This window comes from Phoxinus phoxinus (assembly GCF_949152265.1).
Source record: "Phoxinus phoxinus genome assembly, chromosome: 12".
Lineage (NCBI taxonomy): Eukaryota > Metazoa > Chordata > Actinopteri > Cypriniformes > Leuciscidae > Phoxinus > Phoxinus phoxinus.
The window spans coordinates 18,906,947-18,930,659 of NC_136887.1; the positions used below are offsets into that span (position 1 = coordinate 18,906,947).

The 23,713-nt window shown below is 37.8% G+C and overlaps 1 protein-coding gene across 1 annotated transcript; it reads left to right on the forward strand.

Annotated features, from left to right (window-relative positions):
• Positions 1-57: 57 nt before the first annotated feature.
• On the forward strand, positions 58-23,511 carry ints6l (integrator complex subunit 6 like). Its single transcript, XM_079631690.1, has 18 exons — positions 58-360; positions 477-554; positions 8,478-8,627; positions 10,524-10,613; positions 10,753-10,936; positions 11,493-11,621; positions 12,423-12,586; positions 13,807-13,959; positions 16,452-16,584; positions 17,002-17,096; positions 17,423-17,533; positions 17,727-17,942; positions 18,202-18,328; positions 18,890-19,032; positions 19,137-19,365; positions 20,329-20,718; positions 20,876-20,969; positions 21,982-23,511. Exons 1-18 carry the CDS (start codon positions 169-171, stop codon positions 22,082-22,084), a joined length of 2,781 nt encoding a protein of 926 aa, XP_079487816.1. The 5' UTR covers positions 58-168; the 3' UTR covers positions 22,085-23,511.
• The last annotated feature ends 202 nt before the right edge of the window (positions 23,512-23,713 follow it).

Genomic DNA, 23,713 nt, shown 5'->3' on the forward strand with positions numbered 1-23,713 from the left:
GCAGCGGTGGGGCGAAGGCGTTTCGGTCTGTTCGGAAGAGAAGTTCTCTAACAGCGCGAGCCCAGCACTGCTCAGAAAAGACAGATAGAGAATCAGGCGGCTGCAAAGGGTGGCAGTACGACCCTCTTTTGGGGGGGTCTGATTATAACAAAATATATACACACATATATGCATGCCCAGGGCCGCAAGATAGGTCATATGCCGATTATAGATATTTTAACATCTAGACGTATATCTATACATTTTAAAATGCCTATTCTACTTTTCCTGATAGACACGTCCGCTTCTATGAATCAGCGCACTTATTTGGGTACGACGTATCTGGACATTGCTAAAGGCGCGGTTGAGATCTTTATGAAGGTAAAGCATAATTTTACCCCGACTTTTTCAGCATACTGTTGTACCTTGTTAAAGTTAAGGATCCCTATGACAGGATCAGTTTGAATGAATGTTTATTGTTTCGTTTTCTTTAACAGCTGCGTGCCCGAGACCCGGCTAGTAGAGGCGACAGGTACATGCTAGTTACATTCGATGATCCACCATACGGCGTAAAGGTAAATAAATACTACTAAATTGTGCTTATATGTGGTTAAAGCGGATATATTTTTCTGACAGTGAGACTCTACTGTCCCTCTGGTTTGTAGCATCGGGTCGGGCGGCCTCCCGGTGACGAAAACGGCTAATTTTTGTTAAAATATCCGCAGACCCGGAGCAGCGCAGCCTCTGAACATGGCGGACATTTTGCTTTTGTGTTGGGAATGCTCTCGAGCGCTGAGATGGAGGCGGAGAGATTTATTATCCACTGTGACGTAGTGCATGACGCGTACGCGGGCCAACTCAGCCCGGATTGGACAAGCATCCTGCCCTCTAGCTCGTGCTCTCCTCTTGCATTCTGATTGGTCACTGTAGCCTGAACAAATCAACACGATTTGATTTGTGCAACAGCCATCAATAACTAAATGAGGCAGGAGATGCTTTGCAGTTATACATTGCTCTTGACGAGAGAGATAAGCTTGTAAGTTGCCCTTGAAAACAAGCATAAACTTATTTCCCTTTCCATTCGCAAGTACATTCACCTCCTCCCCATTCATATTTCAAATTCCCAAACAGCCAGGTGAAAGGTGATTAAGTATGCTATCCTGTTACATTTGGTAACCAAATCTTTAAAGTGGAACATCAGATATTCCTATACAAGCCATCATTTTCATATAAGGCATTAAACTTGCATCACATATGAGTCCATTTTGCACAACAGAGGGCAAGCATGTAATCTAGAATACTAGGAAATAAATTGCTACTAGTACAATAAGCCTAATACTGACGCAAAACCACCTAGTGCAGAGATTAGGAGGCATTTTGCATTAGGCATTAGGAGGCATAGTTTCCATATGTAGGGGAAGTTGATTCCACCATGTGAGGGTATGGACAGCTAAGGTAATGGATGGTCTACAAGTTGTTGGTGTGGGGAACGGTCAGGCATCTGCGTTAATTGTACGCTAACAAATCTCTTTATTCAGAATACTAACTAAATGTCATGGTCGTCATGAGCAGGATATCTTGTAGTCGTAGTTGCTTAGTGAATTACTTGATCATTCTAAGACACAAGGGCACGACTAGACTTGCATGTATTACATTCAGGAGCGTCATGCACCTAATTTTTTGAGAGGGCAACAATGATAGTTCTGGCACTTCTTCCTAAGACTGTGAGTCATGATAGTAGTGGTGTGATTTTGTTGTACGCAAGGGGCCAGGTTCAAATCCTTATATAATAAAACATTTCATAATGAGCTAAGCAAATGTGCAACTGAACTCCACTGGCAGTAATCACCCTGCATTTTCATGTGGAAAACCGCAGTACTGACCAGTTTGGGTTTCAAAATTATGATTATTATTAAATGATTATTATTATTTATATATATAAAAAACTTTGGTTACACTTTATTTTAAGATGTATTTGTTACACTGTAATTATGCATTTAAGTACTGAGTAATATTAAGTAAGTACATGTAGTTACTAGGAGGATTAGGGTTTACTTTGATTTAGGGTTAGTTTCATGTAATTATCCATAATTTATAGTTATTTCTACAGTAACTGCATGTAACATATGTAACAGTGACACTGTAAGATAAAGTGTTACCAAAACTTTAAAATACAACTATTATTATGTAATAAAACTTAAGTTCTCACGGTATAATTACTGCAGTGACCTAGTTATATACTTTTGATTTATGAACCAAAGCGAGAACATGCATTATTAACGTCTTTGCTGTCACATTTCCAGAATATTACGAACATTATAAATCCTGCATTGATTCAGTCTTCCACGGATTCTGTATCTAATAGAAACAAATGATTTTAAACCAGTGCATTTTCCAGGGCTGTTCTCTGTAGTCATTCAGAGAAACACACCACAGCTGCAACAAAGATTCTCTAATATACACTTCAGAGTTCAACCATTTTGCATAAGTTATTTTCATAGGCTATATAATACATGTCTCATTAAATGCTAAAACTCTTCGGTTGTGATTGCAAATTAATATTTTGTCAACAAAATACAAAAAACACCAGCAAGTAAAAACTCAACAAAATTCACCAAAATGCGACGTAGAGTGCATAGTGTTTAGCAGCGTGCTTAAAACCCACACACCCATCAAAACCAGTCCAATAAGCAAAAAAACAACAACAACTTCTTAATACGTTTTCAGACCTTTCTCACCCCCACATTCAGCCATCATCTGTTTATAGACTGCTGTGCCAGTTCTCTTATATTGGATATGGGAATTGTGGTTATAGTCACTTTGCCCAGCCTAATTTCAAAGTATCGTCCACTCTTTCTCTCAGCCTGTACTTGAATCGAGGTCTGCACTTTCTGACATGTACATGGTGCTGTCTGTGTTCTTGTCTTCTTTGTTTATGGTTTGACATTGACAATGAAAGTAGCTTTGCGCTTTAGCAGTTCATTAGTATGGACTATCTGGCAAGTAGCCAGTCACTCTCTTGGGGGGTTTTCTTACTCCACTGCTTGTCATGCAGTTTTCCCACCCTGTTTCAGTTCATCCAAGATAATCTGAGGCTGGCACTTAACCCTTTAACTAAAGTACTACATTTCCTGCTTATAGCCAGGTAATATGCACTAATGATTTGTAGTAGATGATACGGCATGTTTTAGCCGCTTTGTTGATGATAATGTGAATGTGCATTGTTATCTTACTATGTCTTTGTTTGAGATGCTAAAGTGTTACGAGATGTTATAACCACCCTCTTACATAAGCTCTTATCCCTCTCTAAACTATTCGTAGCCAGCATGTTCCTCCTGTTTAAAAAAAAAAAAAAAACTTCTCAGTCAAGCAGTGCCTCTTCAAAATTAGCGACCAGGCTTACCCAGTTCTCGACAAGAATACACTGGGCAAATACCAGCCTAGCAAGAATCTGGCCTCTGTGTCTGACAGAGTGCCTTTTTTATTTCCTGTCAATTATTCATGAGATTTTCAGCAGCTAAACAGTGAAGAGCTCCAGTGAGCCTCCAGTCCTCACAAAGCTCTCTTTTCCTGTTTGTGTGCCTCTCTTGTTGTCTGAGCCATGGCCAAGCAGAACATTATTCTTAGCCTAGCCTATTTTCTGAAGTTGACAAAGTTTTTGTCCTTTGCAATTTTCTTAATCAATTGTTCCTTAGATTGCTTATCAGTAAAGCAAAAGGTTGAAGAATGAAATTTATTTGTTTTGTTGGATACTTTGTGTTGTTTCTGTCTTTGGTTAATGGAGGAAAAGTACAAAATGCATACAACTACATTTGTGGTTTACTTCACGAGGCCCTGGTCAACGTGTTATTTTTTCTTGATACCACACACTAAAAACTGCTGGGTTGTTTTAACCCAATTTTGGGTCAAATATGGACAAACCCAGCCATTGGGTTACATTTTTAAATTGCATTTTTGATCCAACGTTTGGGTTTGTCCATATTTGACCCAAAACAACCCAGCATTTTTTAGAGTGCAACAATGTAAACACCGCCATATTAAAGGGATAGTTCACCTAAAAATGAAAATTCTGTCATTAATTATTACTCTCCCGTTTCAAACCCGTAAGACATTTGTTCATCTTCAGAACACAAATTAAGATCTTTTTAATAAAATCTGAGCACTTTCCCTCCATTGATAGCTTACGCAACTACCAATTTCAAGCCCCAGAAAGATAGTAGACATTGTTAAAGTAATCCATGTGAATTCAGTTGTTAAAACTCAATTTTATGAAGTGACTCAAGTCTTTGTTTGCGCAAAAAAAACATGATTTACCACTTTATTTACACAATATTAACCTCCAATGCACGTTCACACAACAACATCTCTCGATCATCCTCTATTTTTTTATATTTTCTCACCATTTTTGTCCATCCATTTGAAAGTCCACACAACCAACAATTTCAAACCTCATTGACTTTTGATCGTCAAGCAAGTATCTGTTTACCATATTTGATGGGCTCTATGTATGTACATCAATCAATTTTTATGTTTTTAAAAGCCTAATTAAATCTTGAGTTAAACTGCTTGATTTACTTTTTAATTTGTGAAAGTTTTGGTTGTGTGGACTTGCATGGACAAAAAGGATGAGATAATTAAAAAAATATCTTCATTTGTGTTCGGAAGATAAACTAAAGTCTAATGGGTTTGGAGCAACAAGATGGTGAGTAATTGATGAAGGATTTTTAGTTTTTAGGTGAACTATCCTTTTAAGACAAAGTGTGTTTGGACATTTGTGGTTAGTGGATCATGTTCATAGTTAATGTGATGAGCTACACTTGTGTTTCCTCTGCTAGGACGCCTGTGTAAACTTGAGCGGAATTGACTTCATGTATCCACTAAAATTACCCAGTTGGTTCAAAGTAAATGCAAAAATGAGTACAAAGAAAATCTTTAGCATCATTTGTTTGCAGATCCCACTTTTTGAAAATTTGAAATGCAATGAAATTCATAAATTTTAAGTGATTTAAATTTCCAAATATTTTTCACAGTCTTTGTACATTTACATATAATACATACATCAAATATTTTGGTGTAGCCCAGAAATATCTAGTCTGTGAGTCCGGTGGCCTTGTCATTCTGCCATGTTTAACCTGCAGACTGCCTCATGCTTTATCTTGCTCTGAATCTTGTGAAGTGGGAGTGGTTGTAGTCCTTTCTTCATGACAGATAGGCAGGCAAAATATTTCTTCAGAAATCCACAATGTTGCTCCTCCTCCTTAAACCTCATTCACAACAGATACTGTAACTGAACATATAATCAAGGATTGCTTTGGGTCACTATACATTCGATGATAAAGGATGGAGATCACCAAGAAAAATCTTGTCCCAGGTTAGGATGTTGTACACTTAAATTCAAAATGGAGATCTATTTGAGCTTGTCATGAGCATGATGGTCCCTCTGATCAGTGCTTTGGCCGGTTAACCAGCTCTCATTCCATTAGAGTGACAATTTTAGTTCCTGCCTGTCCTTTGTCATCACACATGACAAGCACCACCCTTTAGACCGCAGACGTGTCCCTCCTGCAAAACTGGGTGGATGTGTGTAACCGAGCTCAATGGTTATCCTCGATCAGTTCAACCTTTAGGCAGTAGAAGAGATTAAAACCTGGGACAAGGCAACCTGATCCTGGAATAATACTCAGGCCATAAGGCCAGTCGCTTAACCCGTGTGAATCCACCCCGGGTCGTCACGTGCCCTTTCTGTTGTGATGATTTCTCCTCAGATCACAAGAGCTGTATTTATATGACTACCGGTTTTTCCTCAGAACATGAGCCTAACAAGGAATACGTCCTTATCTGTCAGTTTATGTAAAACTGCTCATTTGTCTTGCCACCTGTCCTGCTTTTGGAGAGGAAAGACAGTGCCAGGTTTGTTTTATGGTATGCTAATTCTGAAAGCAGAAAAAAAGAAAACGCTTTATATGCTGTCTGTATCTGAACAACCGCTTTATGTTTATCTAATATCATCACTCTCTCCATTCTGCTCTGGAGGGACATATATGGGCGAATCGCACAAAACTTCTCAAGATGATACCTGGGCCATATTTCACCTCAAAATCAAAATAAGAAAGTATATTTTTGCCTAAAGCAAAATGAGGACAACCGAGGTGTATTTTTTGTGACATAATTTTTTTTATTAACAACAAAAATGTATACACAATGGACATGGTATATTTGATGTACTGCCTTCAGTTAATTTTTATAAATAAATAAAAATACTGTATTACAGTAGTAAAAATTAGTATCACCACTGAAAATAAATGAAAATCCCAAATATAAAACTGAAACATCTGGTACATACCAGTAATTATTTATATAAAATATAATTGCTATTTTTTTTCCCTTTTCATTTTGGGATGAAATGTGGTCTGGATATGCTTCCGTAAGATTTACTCATATGTGGATTACATTGTTTGTTCTTTTCTCCGTTGGATCGCCGTCAGGTTTTCACTCTTTAAAGAAGGGTTTGAGTTTACATTTCCTCTGTTAAAGCTACAATTAGGGTATTATCCTTTCTCCTGGCTTATTCAGTGTTCACATTCCTTATTCTCTCCCATCTCTTTCTGCCTTGCTGGACAAGCGTGTGATTAAAGGAGAGTCTGATTGCAGTCACACTTCTTCAGAGCCAATAAATTGTTAATGCAGAAGGAAAGAAAGACGGATGGGGGAAAAAATAGAATTACTCTGTTGCTTGAATTATTGAGTGCCAGTTAGAAGAGCTACTGCTTGAACGGTTTCTTTTTTTGTTCCATACATGGATAGAGAGACATACACTGTTCAGCCCCTACTGACAAATCTCGGCCTGCTTTGTTCTTTAATGCTTCCCAATGAACATAAATCTACACACACACACACACACATACACACACACATCTGAAGCTCAACCACCTCGGGATCTGACCTGTTAATTCTTCTCTTCCCTGTGGGGATTTACAATGTATACAGGTTTATGCAATGTGTTGATTTATTCACACTGAGTACATTTATGTGGAGCAGGAATCATTTTGTAAAAGCAGATTTTGTGAACTATTCACCTCGGTTCTTTTCTCAGCATCTGAACTCATTATATTGTTGTTTTGTTTTGTTTTTGGGTGAGCAGTCAAGTAATGACTATTCTTCTGCTGGGAGGGGTAATGTGGGTCAGGGACAGACACAATAATGTCTTTTAAAGATAGTAAAACAAGTCAAGCCTTATGTAGCGGATCTTTGTGGCTTCTCTTCTACATGCACCCATGTACAAGACAAGTACAAGAGGACACAAACATACTTGCTCATTCGGATACTCTGCGAAGCTTGTCATGTGGACTTTTTGGGTCTTGAGTGTCTGACTGTATTTCCACCCTTCTTTGGTGTCTCTCTCAGCTGACGTTTAGGTGTAGTTGTGCTTGGCTGATCATGGCTGTAATAGTAAGGTGTTTTATTTAGCTGGGCGAAAGAGTGAGAAAAGCTAGTGATTGACAGATAGGATGGAAACTTTTGCTTACTGTGTAATAGTTTGCATAAGATTTGATTATGTTTTTAATAATCCATACAGAGGCCTAAAAGGTATTTGGACACTTAAGGAGAATTTAAAATATATGAATGTAGATTTATAAATATAAGTGGGATTTGCAAATAAAGTATGCTAGAGCTTTTCACACGTGTAGTAACGTGTAATTTGTCACATTACTGAACATAACTTTTGACAACTTGACAAAGAGTCCAAATACGGTTTGGTCTTGATTTGAAACTGTACATCTATATTTATATTCTTATATTCTCATCATTGAAAACCTTGCAAGCTTCTGTTTGTGAAATGTCTGTGGTTGTTCCACCTGGTTTGATATTTTGTTAATTTTAAGTGTGTCTTAAGTGTCCAAATACTACTGTTCAAAAGTTTGGGGTTAGTAAGATAAAAAAAAAAAAAAAAAAGTTAATACTTTTATTCAGCAACTTCAGCAACTTCACAAAACTGTTACAAAAAATTTCCATTTCAAACAAATGCTGTTCTTTTGAACTTTATATTCATCAAATAATCCTTAAAAAATGTATCAATATTTTCCTTTGCACAAAAATATTAAGCAGCACGACATTTTCCAACATTGATAATAATAAGAAATGTTTCTTGAGCATGATAATGATTTCTGAAGGATCATGTGACACTGAAGACTGGTGTGATGATGCTGAAAATTCAGCTTTAACATCACAGGAATGAATTACATTTTAAAATATATTCAAATAGAAAACAGTTATTTTCAATTGTAATAATATTTTACAATATTACCGTTTTAATGTATTATTCATCAAATAAATGCAGGTGAGCAGAAGAGACTTCTTTCAAAAACATTACAAATCTTACTGACCCCAAACTTTTGAACAGTCATGTACATTTTGGGTTAATTAAATGTCACTGTCACTGGTTATATGGAACTATTTTTCACATAATGTGTGTGTGTGTGTGTCTCTGTATATGGTAGGCGGGTTGGAAAGAGAATCATGCCACATTCATGAGTGAGCTGAAGAACCTGCAGGCATCTGGACTGACTACACTGGGTCACGCTCTCCGCGCTGCCTTCGACCTGCTCAATCTCAACAGACTAGTCTCTGGCATCGACAACTATGGTCAGGTAAAAATGCGATCTCCCTTCAGTATTCAGAAGGCCAAAACAATCTTTATTCAACGAAGAACAAATCACTCCTGGGCATTCTGCATGCAGCATAATAAGAACTGTCTCCTCACATAACAAGAATACTAACCACCACAGACACAGAGAAGAAAACATCAACACAATATATTCAGATCAATCAATATTTTAAGAAAATGTACCTTTAGTCCCATCCAGCCTTGACTGTTTTGTTACTTCTTTGAAGGGAACAAATACATTATATATGTAATTTACAGAACTCATTCAGTGTGTGTATCATCATGTTCCTTCTCTGGAAAGTAGCTGGAGAGAAGCCATTACACAAAAATAACCATTTCACAGCACATCTAAAGTGTTCCAGAAGGCATGAGAGTGGCCCAGCTAACATATGGGAAAATGTTCTGTAGTCCAAAGCTTTAAAAGCTTCAAGCAGCACCATCCATTCAGCGAGGCTTTGTAGTGTAGATGCTTTCATCGGCAGTAACAGGGGGGCTCTTTACCCGGGAGGAGGAATGGATGTAGCAACATGCAGAGATTACAGAGACAATTTTCTATCACCTCACAGGAGTATCACCTTCATTTCATTTGATTTGCATGTGTTTTTTATACAACATCAAACATGCAATTGGATTATTTGTTATTCAGAATATTCAGATCCTTTATAGGCACACATTAAGACCATGCTGGATTAGCTAAAACAGAAGAGAGATAACCCTCAGGCGGTGTGCTAATCTACATGCTGAGTTTGTACTGCGAGGGAGAGTAACTGAGTGCTGACCCCTGCAGTATGGACAGAGAGAATGCATCTTGTATTCACTCACCGACCATTTACTCTATTAACTACAATTAGCAACATCTGTCAAGTTTTTAATGTTACTACCTCATTTCATTGAACTGTGTAGGAATTAATTTAAACCTGAAACAAAAAACAAGTTTTACGATTTTGTAACATTCTAAACAAAGATAATTTCTGACACGAACTTCCTGTTGAAATGCCATTTTTTTGTTAATCGTTTTACTTACACCACTGTTACACAAGAGGTTGTGGTTAGTAAGATTTTTTTTTTTTAAAGAAATTCAAATCTTTTATTTATCATGGATGCATTAAATTGAGCAAAAGTGACAGTAAAGACAAACAATTTTGGTCACGCTTTACAATGTTTTAGTTGTTAACATTAGTTAATGCATGACATTGAACGATACATTTTACAGCATTTATTAACCTTTGTCAGTGTTAGTTAATAAAAAATTTTGCTGTTAATGTTAGTGCATTAACTGTTAACAGATACAACTTTTGATCTTAATTTTTTTTAGTAAATGTTGAGATTAACGTGATCTAGGATTAACAAATGCTGTAGAAGGATTAACAAATGCATGTTAACTGATGTTAACAAATGAAACCTCATGAAACCATAAAACATCAACAAATAAAGATGATTTTCTTTTGAACTTTGAAGAAAGTAGCACTATTTCCACAAAAATATTCAGCAATATTTTTAACATTGATAATAATAAGAAATGTTTCTTGAGCAGCAAATCAGCATTAGAAAGATTTCTGAAGGATCATGTGACACTAAAGACTGGAGTAATGATGCTGAAAATTCAGCTTTGCATCACAGGGATACTTGTGAAATAAATTAAAATGGAAAACAGTTATTTTACATTGTAATAATATTTCACAATATTACTGATGATCCCCACAGCCATATATAAGACAAGCAATTTGGTAAATGAATAGAAAGGAAAGATCAGATTTTTGGATCTCACTCCTTATTATGAGATTTTAGCATTTTTTAGAAGATCACAGAAATAAGAACCCTAAAAATCTCTTTTTATTTCCGTTTTGGATTTTTTAAGAAATTATGTCTTCTCTTCTAGGGTCGGAACCCGTTCTTTCTGGAGCCATCGGTCATTATTACGATTACAGATGGTAACAAACTGACGCACAGCTCTGGGGTGGCTGAGGAGGTGAGGGACAAATACTCTTAACCATTTTTTGACTTGCTTGTCCATTTATATCATGTATAATGTTAAGTTTAGCAGGCAGTGTGTCTTTCTCATGAACCCCCGCTGTCATCTCACTTCTCGTTTTATCTTCCTCCTTTAGCTACATCTGCCGCTGAATTCCCCGCTGCCGGGTAGTGAGCTGACAAAGGAGCCGTTCCGCTGGGACCAGCGACTCTTCGCCCTGGTCCTGCGTCTGCCAGGAATGGCCGTCCCCGACGGCGAGCAGCTGGGCAGTGTGCCCACTGATGAGTCTGCTATCACCCAGATGTGTGAGGTCACTGGAGGTACATCCATCGGCTTAACAATCTTACGTTTCAGTGCCAAACAGTTTTAGCATTTAAAAATGTAATTGCAACCCAGGTCTGATGAGAAAATACAGGTTCAAATATTTATCTAATCAACCATTAAGTTCGATTTATGAGGCCTGGATTCCACGAAAGTGCTTTAAATGGTCCTTTAGACATAAGTGGTTCTAGACCCTATTTAAGGGGGCTTCAGCCCTGTTTTTCATCTCAGCCCCTGTAAAACTGCAATTAATCTGTCAGCCCCCTTACAAGTCTGTTATTATGTGATTTCTCTTCAACACAGCGCTCAGATACAAGCATCTCTTCTCCATCTCACATGTGAATGCCCTTTGTTTTAGTGAAGACATGAAATAAAGTGCAATTTTGATTGCTTAATTCAAAACGAATTGTCTGTCTTTTCAGAAAATGTAGCAACTTGATTTTTTTCCAAGCTATGCACTGAAGTTCCATACGCACAGGGTTATTTCAGTTGATTATGCAGATTTAGCTTGTTTATCTCTTTTGTCCTCTCTTTTTCTCACCCACTCTCTTTTAGGCCGCTCTTACTGCGTGAAGACGCAAAGGATGCTGAACCAGTGTCTTGAGTCTCTCGTCCAAAAGGTTTGGAGTGGAGTTGTAATACACTTTGAGAAGAGTGGTCCAGATCCACCTTTGATAGGTGAAGGTCAGTGCAGATTATGTGATTCCATGTCAGTTTTGTGCTTATTGGGAAAATAATTAAAAATGTTTAATTTTGTCATCATTTACTTACCCTCATGTCACTCCAAACCCATGAGAATTTCATTCATCTTTGCAACACAAATGAAGATATTTTAGTCCGATTTAGTTCACATTTTCTGAAGAGACACGGTCGCTTCATATGATGAGCAGATTTAATTTGGACTTGTATTCACATATAAACATTCCTCAACTCACACATTCAGTTGTGGTAAATGGAAGTTTAAGCATGTTCGCTTGACGTGCGAGAACCAATGAGGTTCATTCTCGTGTTACGCAGCACGTTTAAACTTCCAGGAGAACCAATGAGGTTAATTCTCAGGTTTCACAGCACGTAGCTTCAGCAAGGGTTTGTTCTCGCGCGTCAAGCAGGTTTGGTGGAGCTTCTGTTTATGTTCACTGATCAATGTTTATACGTGAATAAAAGCCTAAATAAATCTGTTAAGCGTCATATAATTCATCCTATAAAGCGATCGAGTCTCTACAGAAAATTTGGACTAAACCGCTCAATTCATATGGATTAGTTTTATGAACTTCTTGAAGCGTCAAAGTGGTAGTTGCTTAGACTGTCAATTGAGGGACAGAAAGCTCTCAGATTTCATTAAAAAGATCTTGATTTGTGTTTCGAAGATGAACGAAAGTCCTACTGGTTTGGAACGACATGAGGGTGAGTGATTGATTATTTTTTTTTACATTTTTGGGTAAACTAACTCCTTTAATAGTCAATGATTGTCTTCTCTTTGTGCAGATGGTCTTGTGGATCCAGCTCGTCCTTCGTCGTCCTTCAGTCCGCAGCCCTGGCACAGCTGCCACAAGCTTATTTACGTCCGGCCCAACCCCAAGACAGGCGTACCTGTGGGTCACTGGCCAATCCCAGAATCCTTCTGGCCTGACCAGAACTCCCCCACTTTGGTAAATTTTAAAACCTGCAAAATTTATAAGAGTTTATATGTGCAGAGTCAAGGAATTACTTCTTTTGTTTTTAATCTCTGACATATAAACATTTATTTCCATATTAGTGAGCCCAGACCAGTGTTTTTATTGTCAACTAAAAAATTTGAAATATCCCAGATATCCCCATTCACTTGTCAGCAAAAGTCAGCCGGATTGACAGATCCAAGGCTTTTGTGAAAACTACAGATCGTACTTCTGCTTTTTTGCATTCCCTCTCATTGACAGTTAGATTGATCCCAGTGCATTATGGGTGTTGAATTCTCCCTACATTTGGCATAAGGGAATTTTTTTGGCCACAGCGCCATTTATAATTTACCAAAACTATAATATAAATAACACAGAAAGTCTGACTTTCCTCGCATTTTCTGGACTGATTTGGTGGAAAAATAAAAAAGTAAAATGTTTAATGAAAACACTATAAATTTGGCTAAAACATTTAATGAGTGAGCACAGAAGGACTTTCTGCTGAGCTTTGGGACCTGGCAGACAGTCAGCCATTTCTTTTTTCAGTCAGCTTCTTTCTGCTTATTAAAATGGAAATGTACTAGGTTTGCAAAAGGAGTTTTGATAGGTGTATAAGCATTGGCTCATCCTAGCCGAGTGGATGAAGCAATTTATTAGCCAAAGGTAATGACCTCTGCAAACTAAAGGTTAGCTTTCATCTTGCTCAAACAGTGCTAATGAATGTGGATGAAGATAAGAGAGCTGAAAGGAGTGGTAACACGAGGAAAGGCTTCACTGTCCTGAGGTTTCCCACCCCCTCACTGTCTATTCTCTCTTAGACAGTGCACTGTAGAGACAGCAGCTGGTACCGTGCCAAAGTGCCACAGCTCAGCTCAGCCCGTGGGCACTGTGAGAGACATTGCCAGCAGAATAAGACTGCTGTAGCTCACCAGAGCTTTAGCACTTACTGCTAGCTTAACATGAGGTCATTTCCTTCCTGACATCTCCGCTGTCATTTGGTTTATTAAGTGTTCAGTCAGGGGGTTGTGAGAGTATCTGCTCAGGGAATGAACAGCTTGTATTGTCATGTGCCTGTAAAACATGGGTCATTACCCACTGGTGTTGTAATTACAGGATGAATTGGCCATCTAACAGACATATCTTCTAAAATAAAAAAAAGTGTGGAGAATTTGTTACAGAGGATTTCTGTTTAACAGTTGTTTTTTTCTCTTTAGCCTCCTCGATCGTCCCATCCTATGGTGAGGTTTTCATGTGTCGACTGTGAACCGATGGTTATTGAAAAGCTGCCTTTTGACAAATATGAGCTGGAGCCGTCCCCGCTCACCCAGTACATCTTGGAGAGGAAATCGCCGCACATGTGCTGGCAGGTGGGACACCTTTTCACACAACTATTTCATCTTTTTGCACAGCCCCCAGACTGCTGTATTGGTAGCGCTCAGTTTCATGGTGAATAGATATCATGGTGTTAAAAGAGCAGAAAGAAACAGTGGGTGTTTAGCTTTTTTCATATTTACTGGAATGTATAAAGCACAACACAAATTACATGTCAAGTCCTGCATTTAGTAACTGCAGTTTAGTAAAAGCAGCAGTTTGAATGAGATATTGTTGTGGAGTTTGATTCAAAAGTTTGGGGTCTGTAAGATTTATTTTTTGTAAAGATATTAATTCCTTTATTTAGCAAGGATCCATTATTTGATCAAATGTGACAGTATGTATAATGTTACAAAAGATTTCTATTTCAAATGTTTTCAACATTGATAATGATAATACTAAATGTTTCTTGTGCATCAAATCAGCATATTAGAATGATATTTGAAGGATCATGTAAGACTGAAGTAATGATGCTAAAATTCAGCTTTCCATTACAGGAATAAATTACATTTTAAAATAATATTAAAACAGAAAACAGTTATTTTTAATTGTAATACACTTTCACAATATTACTGTTTGTATTGTATTTTTTTATTAAATAAATGTAGCCTTGGTCAGCATAAGACATTTAAAAAATAATTTCAGACCCCAAACTTTTGAACAGTACATTAATTGTCTGTCAACTTGTAATCTTTGACATAAACGGTTATGCAATATTTCCTTCCTGATGTCCGTCCATTAATACAGATTGTGCAGGGTTTCTTACAGTATCTCAGTCAGCAGATGCTTATCTAAAGTGACTTACACTAGAGGAAATTTGATTATAGAGGAGCAAAGAATATTATCAGTACCACCGTATCGTATGAGAGAAGTCCAAATACAGTGCAGTAGAGTAGAAATAAACCCTAATATAGATGGTTATGAGTTTGAAAGTGCTCACAGAAAAGTTCTCAGCCACGCAGATTGTGAACTTATTTGTAGGAGGTTGCTGATTCAGAGGGAGTTCTGAATGCAAACATCAGATGTAGCATTTTATTCATGAGGGACTGGAGTCATATCTAGGGACTAAAATATCATAGAGATTTAGAGGTGGGTTTGAACGGTAGTTCTCAACCACCGTTCAAAGCCATAGCAACTGCACTAAAACCACTCAGAACATATTTGCAAACTGCATAACAGAAGATTTTGCTCAGAAAATCTAAAAACAAGTTAATTTGTTTATTATTCAAACAAATCAGATTGTATTTGTTTATGTAAATAATTCTGAAATATTTTTGTCGTTAATCAAGCGTAGCGTTAGTTCTGGCAGGTCACGTTAGTCAAGCTCGCATCAGCTGACTCTCAGCTGATCCACGTCTACCTATAGGAATACGACGCCTATCACCGTATACATATACTGTATAAGCTTGCGTTTCTCAGGAGGATATTAACCTCCTCCATCCCCAGCTCCTCCTCTCGCCCAGTCAGGATTTGACATTCTGATTCCCCTTGAATCAGAATAAATTCTCGAATTATGTTGTACTTTACAATCTTGAATTAAATATATTTGCATACATTCATGTTGGTTCTGTTTACCCTAAGGGGGGTTATTGCTGCTCTCCCTGCTCTTATCCATGCTAGACTGCATGGATGGATGCGCAGGGAGTTCTCGCCCAGAACGGAACCATACCGCCAATCCAAACTGTATGCTAATTGTCAATCATATTTGATGATAGTGGTCCTGACAGAACTGTATTTGCTGTTAAATTATGAACAGTTGAATGGTTGTAATATTTTTAACATAAAATCATGTCAAAAAGAATTGTGACTTTTATTTTCTATTTGAGTAATCATAATGTTTTTACGGCCCAAAGAACCTGAAAAATAATACGACTCTGACGCTGGGCCATGAGAAGGGCATGATGACTTTTGGAGATGGAATAATGTTATACACTTGTTTTGGTTCATTTTGGTCTTCTAAGAAATGACGATAAATGGTCTCTCAAGAGCTATTACCTCCTAGACCATTTAGTTTCTTGAAAGAACTTACACAAAGGGAGGTGACTGTACTGCGGTAAAATTCAAGTGTTTTTCCATGCTTTATTTTGCTGTATACAGATTCTATAAATACCTTAGTCAATACCTGGAAAGGTTTTTTTGTAAGTCCATTCTTTTGATATGTTGTTCCTTCCTTCATACATTCATGTAGTACATCTAAAAAAACAATATAATTGACCATTTGTGTTTGTTATTTTGCCATGGTTACAATGTTACATTATCACTTGCCTCACTATAGAGCATATAAAGAAAACAAGGTAAATGGTAGATCAATTAGATAGAGCACATCCATTTATAAGCATATTTAGAGGCATTTATAGCTCACTAGGCTCTAAGGAACCTTTTTAGCTAATGATCTGTTGATAAATGGGTTTTGTCTCTGAGAAACAGCTTCATGTGAGAGCTCTCAGGAGACACTATACAATGCTAACTCCTCTCCCCCGTCACCCAGGTGTTTGTGAACTGCAGCGGCAAACACAGCGATCTAGCACACCCGTTCGGCTACCTAAAGGCCAGCACTACGCTCACCTGTGTCAACCTCTTCGTTATGCCTTACAACTATCCCGTCCTGTTGCCACTCCTCGGTACGCGTGTTTCCTCATTGCCATTTCTTTTTTGCACACTCCCAACCTTATGCTATACATTACCTTATTCATACACTTTTTTTTCTATAGCACATTCCATACACAGCAGTGGTGCTTTGTTTAGCCATGATAAAGAGACATAAAAATAAAACAATTCTCACAATTCTCAATTGTAAAATCATTTAACGAAAAAAAAAATATTTAACAAACATAAACACACACTCACGCAGCCCCACACACACACACAAACACACACACACACACACACACACACACACACACACACACACACACACACGCACATTTCTGTGCCTCTTTCATTTCCTCCTGAGAATTACATAAAGGAAGCATTTCAGCTCTGTAATGTAATGTGCTGGCTTTCTACAGCAAACTTACCATCTCTTATTCTCCTGACAGATGATTTGTTTAAAGTGCACAAGCTTAAGCCAAACCTCAAGTGGCGTCAGGCCTTTGAAATGTACCTGAAGTCCATGCCTCCTTACTTTCTCTTGGTAAGATGCTCTTCTTTCCTACTTAAAAAAAAACACAAAACATCCCAATAGAGCACAGCAATGTCCTGCTTAAAAAAAGACACCTCCTTTGTGTATATAAATCTATGCAATGTACAATTCATGGGCTGTCGATGTTCTTAAGGGTCACTTGTAATCTGACCTCTTTCATGAGTTGTATTTGTTCTGTAGTCTGTTAACAGCTGTAATGAGGTCAAGGGTATGTGCTCTGAATGCAGATTCATGCTGAGTGTGTCCTCATTTTCATTTCCTTTGTCTCTGCTTCTCCTCTCTTCCTCTCTCTTTTTTTTTTTTTTTACTGAGTGCAGCCTCTCAAGAAGGCGCTAAGGATGATGGGAGCCCCAAATCTCATCTCTGACAACATGGATTGTGGCTTGAGCTACAGTGTCATTTCCTATCTAAAAAAACTCAGTCAGCAGGTGAGTGTGATTTCCTGGCAGTTAAACCCGCAGTTTTTAAAAAAAATTATGTTCAGTGGGATTCAAACTCATATCATTCCTTTAAATATTCTATATTACATGTCAACGTATTATATTCATTCAGTAATACATCTTGTTTGTATAAGGTCTGAGTGATTCAGCTTTTTAAATGGAGTTGTACTTGATTTTGTAGGCAAAGGTTGAGTCAGACCGTCTGATTGTGTCTGTCGGGAAGAAGCCTTCTCATGAGATGGGCATCAAGGTGAAGAACCACTCAAGCTCCCTGTCTTTGGCTCACCGCCGTGATTTCAAGCAGCTCCTGCAGGGCATCATGGGTGAGGTACCCCTCCGACTCATCGACATGAACTTCAAAGAGTTTGCTGGATTCCAGATCGCACTTCTCAACAAGGTACAGACAGTTTGAGTGGGGCTGAATTACATTACAGGGTCTATTTGAAATGAACCATGTGTCAGTTCACGTTTGATGGTTAGAATGTAGTTATGCTAACATGGACAGAAGCATTTTCTTCCTGATGCTGGTTAATTCTGATGAATTCTTACGACTGGACATCTTAATACAATTCTTAGTGACTTGAAAACATATGCAATTTTCTTTGGGTTAGACTAAAATGTAACTTCTATAATCATTTACTCACCTTCTCTTCAAGGATTTGAAGCCCCAGGCCTATAGGAACGCTTATGATATTCCGCGACGGAACCTTCTAGATCAAGTGACTCGGATGCGCTCTAACCTTTTGAGGACAACGCAGAAGCTGATCAGAGGCCAGGATGATGGTAAATGTACCAAAGAGACAAAATACATTTAGCTAAGTTTAGTGAACCTTTAGATTTTCAGGTCATTGACTGTTGTCAGTAGTGTAGCAATGCATGAAGCACAGCTCACATAGAAGTCACTTTCAAACCAAGCAGCTTTCTGAAAAGAAAGTAAGCCATAGTTATTTTATTTTTTGCCGTCCATGCAGAATAGTTTTTTGCATTTCACTTCACTATTTTTTTCATTATTTTTCTAGGTAAACAAGCGCTTGACAGATGCTGGCATTTCACATCCTTTGCAGCGTCACATGCATTCTAAAAATGTGGCGCTCAAGTTCAACTTGAAGTTTAATTCAACTTAATCAAGATATTACTTTTTTTCCATTCCACTGACATGCGTATCGCATTTTTCCGCATAAACGTGTCCTGTGTGAGCCGGCCCTAACAATGACCATATGCATTTAGCATAAGAACAAGAGACACTTTTTCTTTTCATTACAAGAATTACATTTCTAATGCTGACATTCCATCAAAAATGTTCATGAATGGATTAGTTAACTTTTTTTTTTCATGATTCCGTAGACTCCTTGCACAGTATTCCAGTTGGGCAGATGGGAAATTATCAGGAGTTTCTTAAGATGATGCCATCACCTCTTCGTGAGATTGATCCAGACCAGCCCAAACGTCTGCACACATTCGGCAACCCATTCAAACAGGACAAGAAGGTGCTTGCACGTTAAACCTATTGCTAAACAATTACAGGTCAAAACGGAAGTGTTTTACATACTAAGTTGTTTTGTTTTCCCTCTTCCTCCTCTCCCAACAACAGGGAATGATGATAGATGAAGCAGATGAGTTTGTGACAGGGCCACAAAATAAGAAGCGAAGTAACACGGGGGATCTAAACTCGGGCACTGCCCTGAAGAGGCGGAGGAGTATGTCCCCACTGTTGCGCCGGCCCCAAACCCCTCCAATAATAACCAATCATGTACTGGGCAAGGGCCCCGCAGGGACTCAAGGCCAGCAAGGAATCATTAAACCCATCCCGCTACACAAAGGTAATGTTCTCTGAGCCACAGCAGATTGAATCTTAGCTCACTGTGTACCGTATACTGTTTTATTTTATTTTTTAACTGAAACAGTTTAGGGGTGGGCGATATGACCAAAATCTTGTATCATGATACGAGTAATTTTATTTCATGATAACTATATATATCACGATATAATTATTTTTGCTTTAAATAAGATTTTTATGGTATAAAAATAAAAATATTTGATACGATTATTTTCACCATTTTCAATATCGTTAAAAATCTAATACTGTCCTAAAAACAACAACTTTCAAGCTTACTGTAGACAAGTAAACTGAAGAAAGAGCAAAGAAAACAAATTACAATAGAACAGACACAAATGAATAAGACCTACCTGAAAACTATGGTTTTTGAGGAAAAAAATCCAGGATTTTTCTCCATATAGTGGACTTCAATGGGAACCAATGGGTTGAAGGTCCAAATTGCAGTTTCAATGCAGCTTCAAAGGGCTCTACACGATCTCAGCCGATGAATAAGGGTCTTATCTAGTGAAACGATCTGTCATTTTATTAAAAAAGAATAAAATATATATATATATAATTTTTAACCACAAATGCTCGTCTTGCACAAGCTCTGTGATGCGCGTCCACGACTTTGCGCATTACGTAGTCACATTGGAAAGGTCACGCATGATGTAGGCGGAAGTACCGACTCAGTGTTTACAAAGCAAACGTGCAAAGACTAAGTCAAACGCTCTTTACAAAAAAAAAAGCCAAAGCAACAATGTCGGACAATTTAGAAAAAACCTCCTTCTCCACACATGTAAACACTGGGTTGCTTTTAAACCACAATACTTAAAAACGCATGCAAACGATAAACTTTTGTGACCGGTTTCACAGCAACGTCACATTGTTTAATCGTTACAGAAACAATAGTCCAAAATCTCTACCGGCTGACAAATTTCTACCAGTATATTGTTTTCTCCTGCAGGAGCCGAGGAGAACAGTGTAGGAGGCACAGAAAGCAATGGAGAGCGGGAGCCAGGCGATGATGCTGGAGACGAGTGGCCTGGAGGAGTGGATGGAGAGGGAGAGGGAGAAGGAGAGGGAGAAGAAGAACCTGCACCTGCGGAGGACAGAGGAGAGGTGGAGGCACCAGACGGCGAGGAGGAGAGAATAGGACTGGAGAACTGTCTGGATGAGAGACTCTCTGATCACACACAGAACTGTGAGGACCTGAGTCCTCCAAGCCAGGAGGAGGCGATGGAGGGCAATGGAGAAGACACTCCAGAACAGGGCACAATCGTTATGATTCCCCTGGAGGGGAGTAACGCGGAGCTGCGCACTCGAGTCATCAAAGAGGTCCGCAAGCCTGGTCGTAGTGAGTATCTAATCATAATGCCAAATTAATTATTTACGCCCATTCATTTCTTTATTCGCCTGGAATTATTGTCTAGGTTTAATCAAGTGGACGTGCACTATTAAAGAGGGTGTGTATTGTAGGATTTAATAAAGCCATTGCTCATTCTTTTGTGCAGATTACGAGGCAGTATTCAGGTTACTGGAGGAGGTGAAGGGGCCAGTGTCAGTGCAGAGGTACTTTATCCATCACGCCATCAAAGAGGCAGCCAGGTAAGAGCTTTCTTTAAACCTCACATGGTCCTCTCACCTATGACACCATAGAGGATGTCAGTATGTTGTGCTTAATCATTTTGTTATGTGCTTCTGTCATTGTTATTTATACAAAGTTCTGTCATGAAACTCTAGATGGAGCAGGCTTATAGGTCGTTTACTCAATCTGGATGCAGTTACATGATTCTCTGTTCGGTACAGCTGATTTCTGCTGTATCAGTGGCCAATGTTCTTCTATTATTTCAGTTCTATTTTTAGTAATCGTAGTAAATCCACTTAAACGTATTCACTAATTATTCACAAATTTACTTTTTAAGTTTTTCAATTTGATTTTTTTCATCTAATATTTATATTTTATTTTATTTCAGCTTTATTTCAATTAACAAAAAATATTTGTAATAGTTTTAGTTTACAATAACAGCACTGATCCTCTGCCTCTAGCTTGTTCACTTTTTATTATAATAATTAAATTATAATTATTAATTTACATTTTTAGTCACAGACACAATTAAAACAAAATCAAAAGCCCCAGAAAAAAAAAACATTATGGCTATGGGTCTTATAACAAACAGTATAAGACTTTGAGCTCTGTTTAATGGACCAAAATTCATTGCATAAAATTACACAGAATTCTCTCCAAAGTTAGTGCAGAAGCTCACTGATAGCCAGCAAAAATTATTTTCTTAATCAGTCATTTTGTTTTGTAGAAATATTTAAATATTTTTAAACCAACAAATTTACGTTAGAAGCAAAATTCCATATAAACAAAATAATATTTATTGGTTTAAGCATAACCCCCACTAAATTTTCTTATATTCATACTTCAAACAAGTAAATGTATCTTATAGGAAACTTACTGTAATCTTATAGAATATATACTCTGAACGCTGGTCTTAATTTCTTTAAACTATTTAGATATTTTACTGAAATTAGGATAATAATATATGACCATATATATAATAATATGAATAGAATGTAAATGAATCCAGCTAAATATCTCCGTCTCTTTCAGGTTTAAGAAGCGTGTGCTGATCCAGCAGCTGGAGACCGCTCTGGAGGAGATTGAAGACAAACAGATGCTGCCCGCACAACTCAACAATATCCACAGCAGATAGTGGGACGTCCCATCTCACCGCGCTGAGAGACACGCGAGAAGTGGCAGAGCATGCCGACTGAGCACGCGGGTATGAGACTGACCCATCAGCCTCAGTACGTAGCGACGGAGAGAGAACATTAAGGAGGACGGAGGCCTGTCTGGCTCACGCTCTTGTCCAGGCGCTTCCAGTTTCTGAATTGTGTCATAACTCTGAAAGAGTGCTCACAATGGAGTGAGGCGTTCCAGGTTTGACAGGGGCTTTCTGTCCATTCGTAGGCTTTGCGGACCTGAAAATGATGTAATTTAACCCTAATATAATGAATAATGAACAAGCACACTCCAGAAAAGCCAAGCCTCACCCACTATGTGATATTACAGGGTCATCTGAGGCAGAGGTCAGCGTCTGTCACGTGATTACTGTATGTCTATATATTATGTCTGTCCACTGTTATTCGTCATCAATGGATTGTTCAAAGCAGATAATAGTATGGAAAATCTAAGATCGATTTGTGTTTGCATGTAATGCCCGCAAGTCAAACAACTCAGTTGGACCTTTAAAGCAGTCTGGATCAGGAACTACACTAATGTAGACCTCTCAAAAGCAATAACCCTACAATCGTCAGTATGCCAAGCTCAATTTTACTCCCTAACTGTGGAAAACACATGAATTTTCCAGAAGAATGTCCTCGAGATTTGGTAGCTGGGCTGTTGTTGTATTTGTGGAGATATGTAATGTCACATAGATTAGCATCATTCAGTGTCCTATAAGCAATAGTGTCCAATGAAAATACAAACACCTTGTCCACACTTGGGAAATGCCAACTATTGTGTGAAACGAACCGGTCCACAGCAGAGTTTTGATTGTGTCCAGTATGTGGTCACCTGACATGTGTGGTCCATCCTACGCTTCTCATCAGGGGAGAAGTCGCAGACTCCTAAGTTTCATTTCACAGACGCGAGTTACATTAGTGACCACATTCTTGTTGGTTCTGTTCATTTTTAAAAACAGAGGTGTACTACTTTTTAATGTTCATAAATACTAAAGATTATTTTTGGATGGTATTCCTACAAGAACATAAAAAATATTTTAAGAATTGTATAAAGCCTTTTGTAAACTGATATTATATAGACAAAGTTTTATGATTTTTTTAATAAAAACAATGAAAATGAAAAATAAAAACAAACATTACAAAGGAAAATGTGTGCAGTATTGTATAATCTTATATATTCACTACTGTTCAAAAGTTTGGGGTCAGTAAGATTATTTTTTAAAGAATTAACACTTTTATTCAGCAAGGATGCATTAAATTGATCAAAAGTGATAGTAAAATATATTTACAATGTTACAAATGAGTTCTAATAGATCGTTATTTTGAACTTTCTATTCTTAAAAGAATCCAGATTTTTTTTGTACCATGTTTTCCACAGAAATATTAAGGGGATTTCAAACTGTTAACATGAGTAATAATAATAAATGTTTCTTGAGCAGTAAATCAGCATATTAGAATGATTTCTGAAGGATCATGTGACCCTGAAGACTGGAGAAATCGTGCTGAAATTCAGCTTTGACCACAGTCAATCACATTTTTAAATATATTAAATTGTCATATTTTACTGTATTTTTCTTTTCTAATAAATGCAGCCTTAG

Excerpts from the sequence above, each read along its gene's own strand:
- ints6l (XM_079631690.1), top strand. The coding sequence starts at position 169 with ATGCATGCCCAGGGCCGCAAGATAGGTCATATGCCGATTATAGATATT. Across the intron at positions 10,614-10,752 it reads GCTCTGGGGTGGCTGAGGAG|CTACATCTGCCGCTGAATTC; the intron begins GTGAGGGACAAA and ends TTCCTCCTTTAG. Across the intron at positions 13,960-16,451 it reads CGCCGCACATGTGCTGGCAG|GTGTTTGTGAACTGCAGCGG; the intron begins GTGGGACACCTT and ends CCCGTCACCCAG.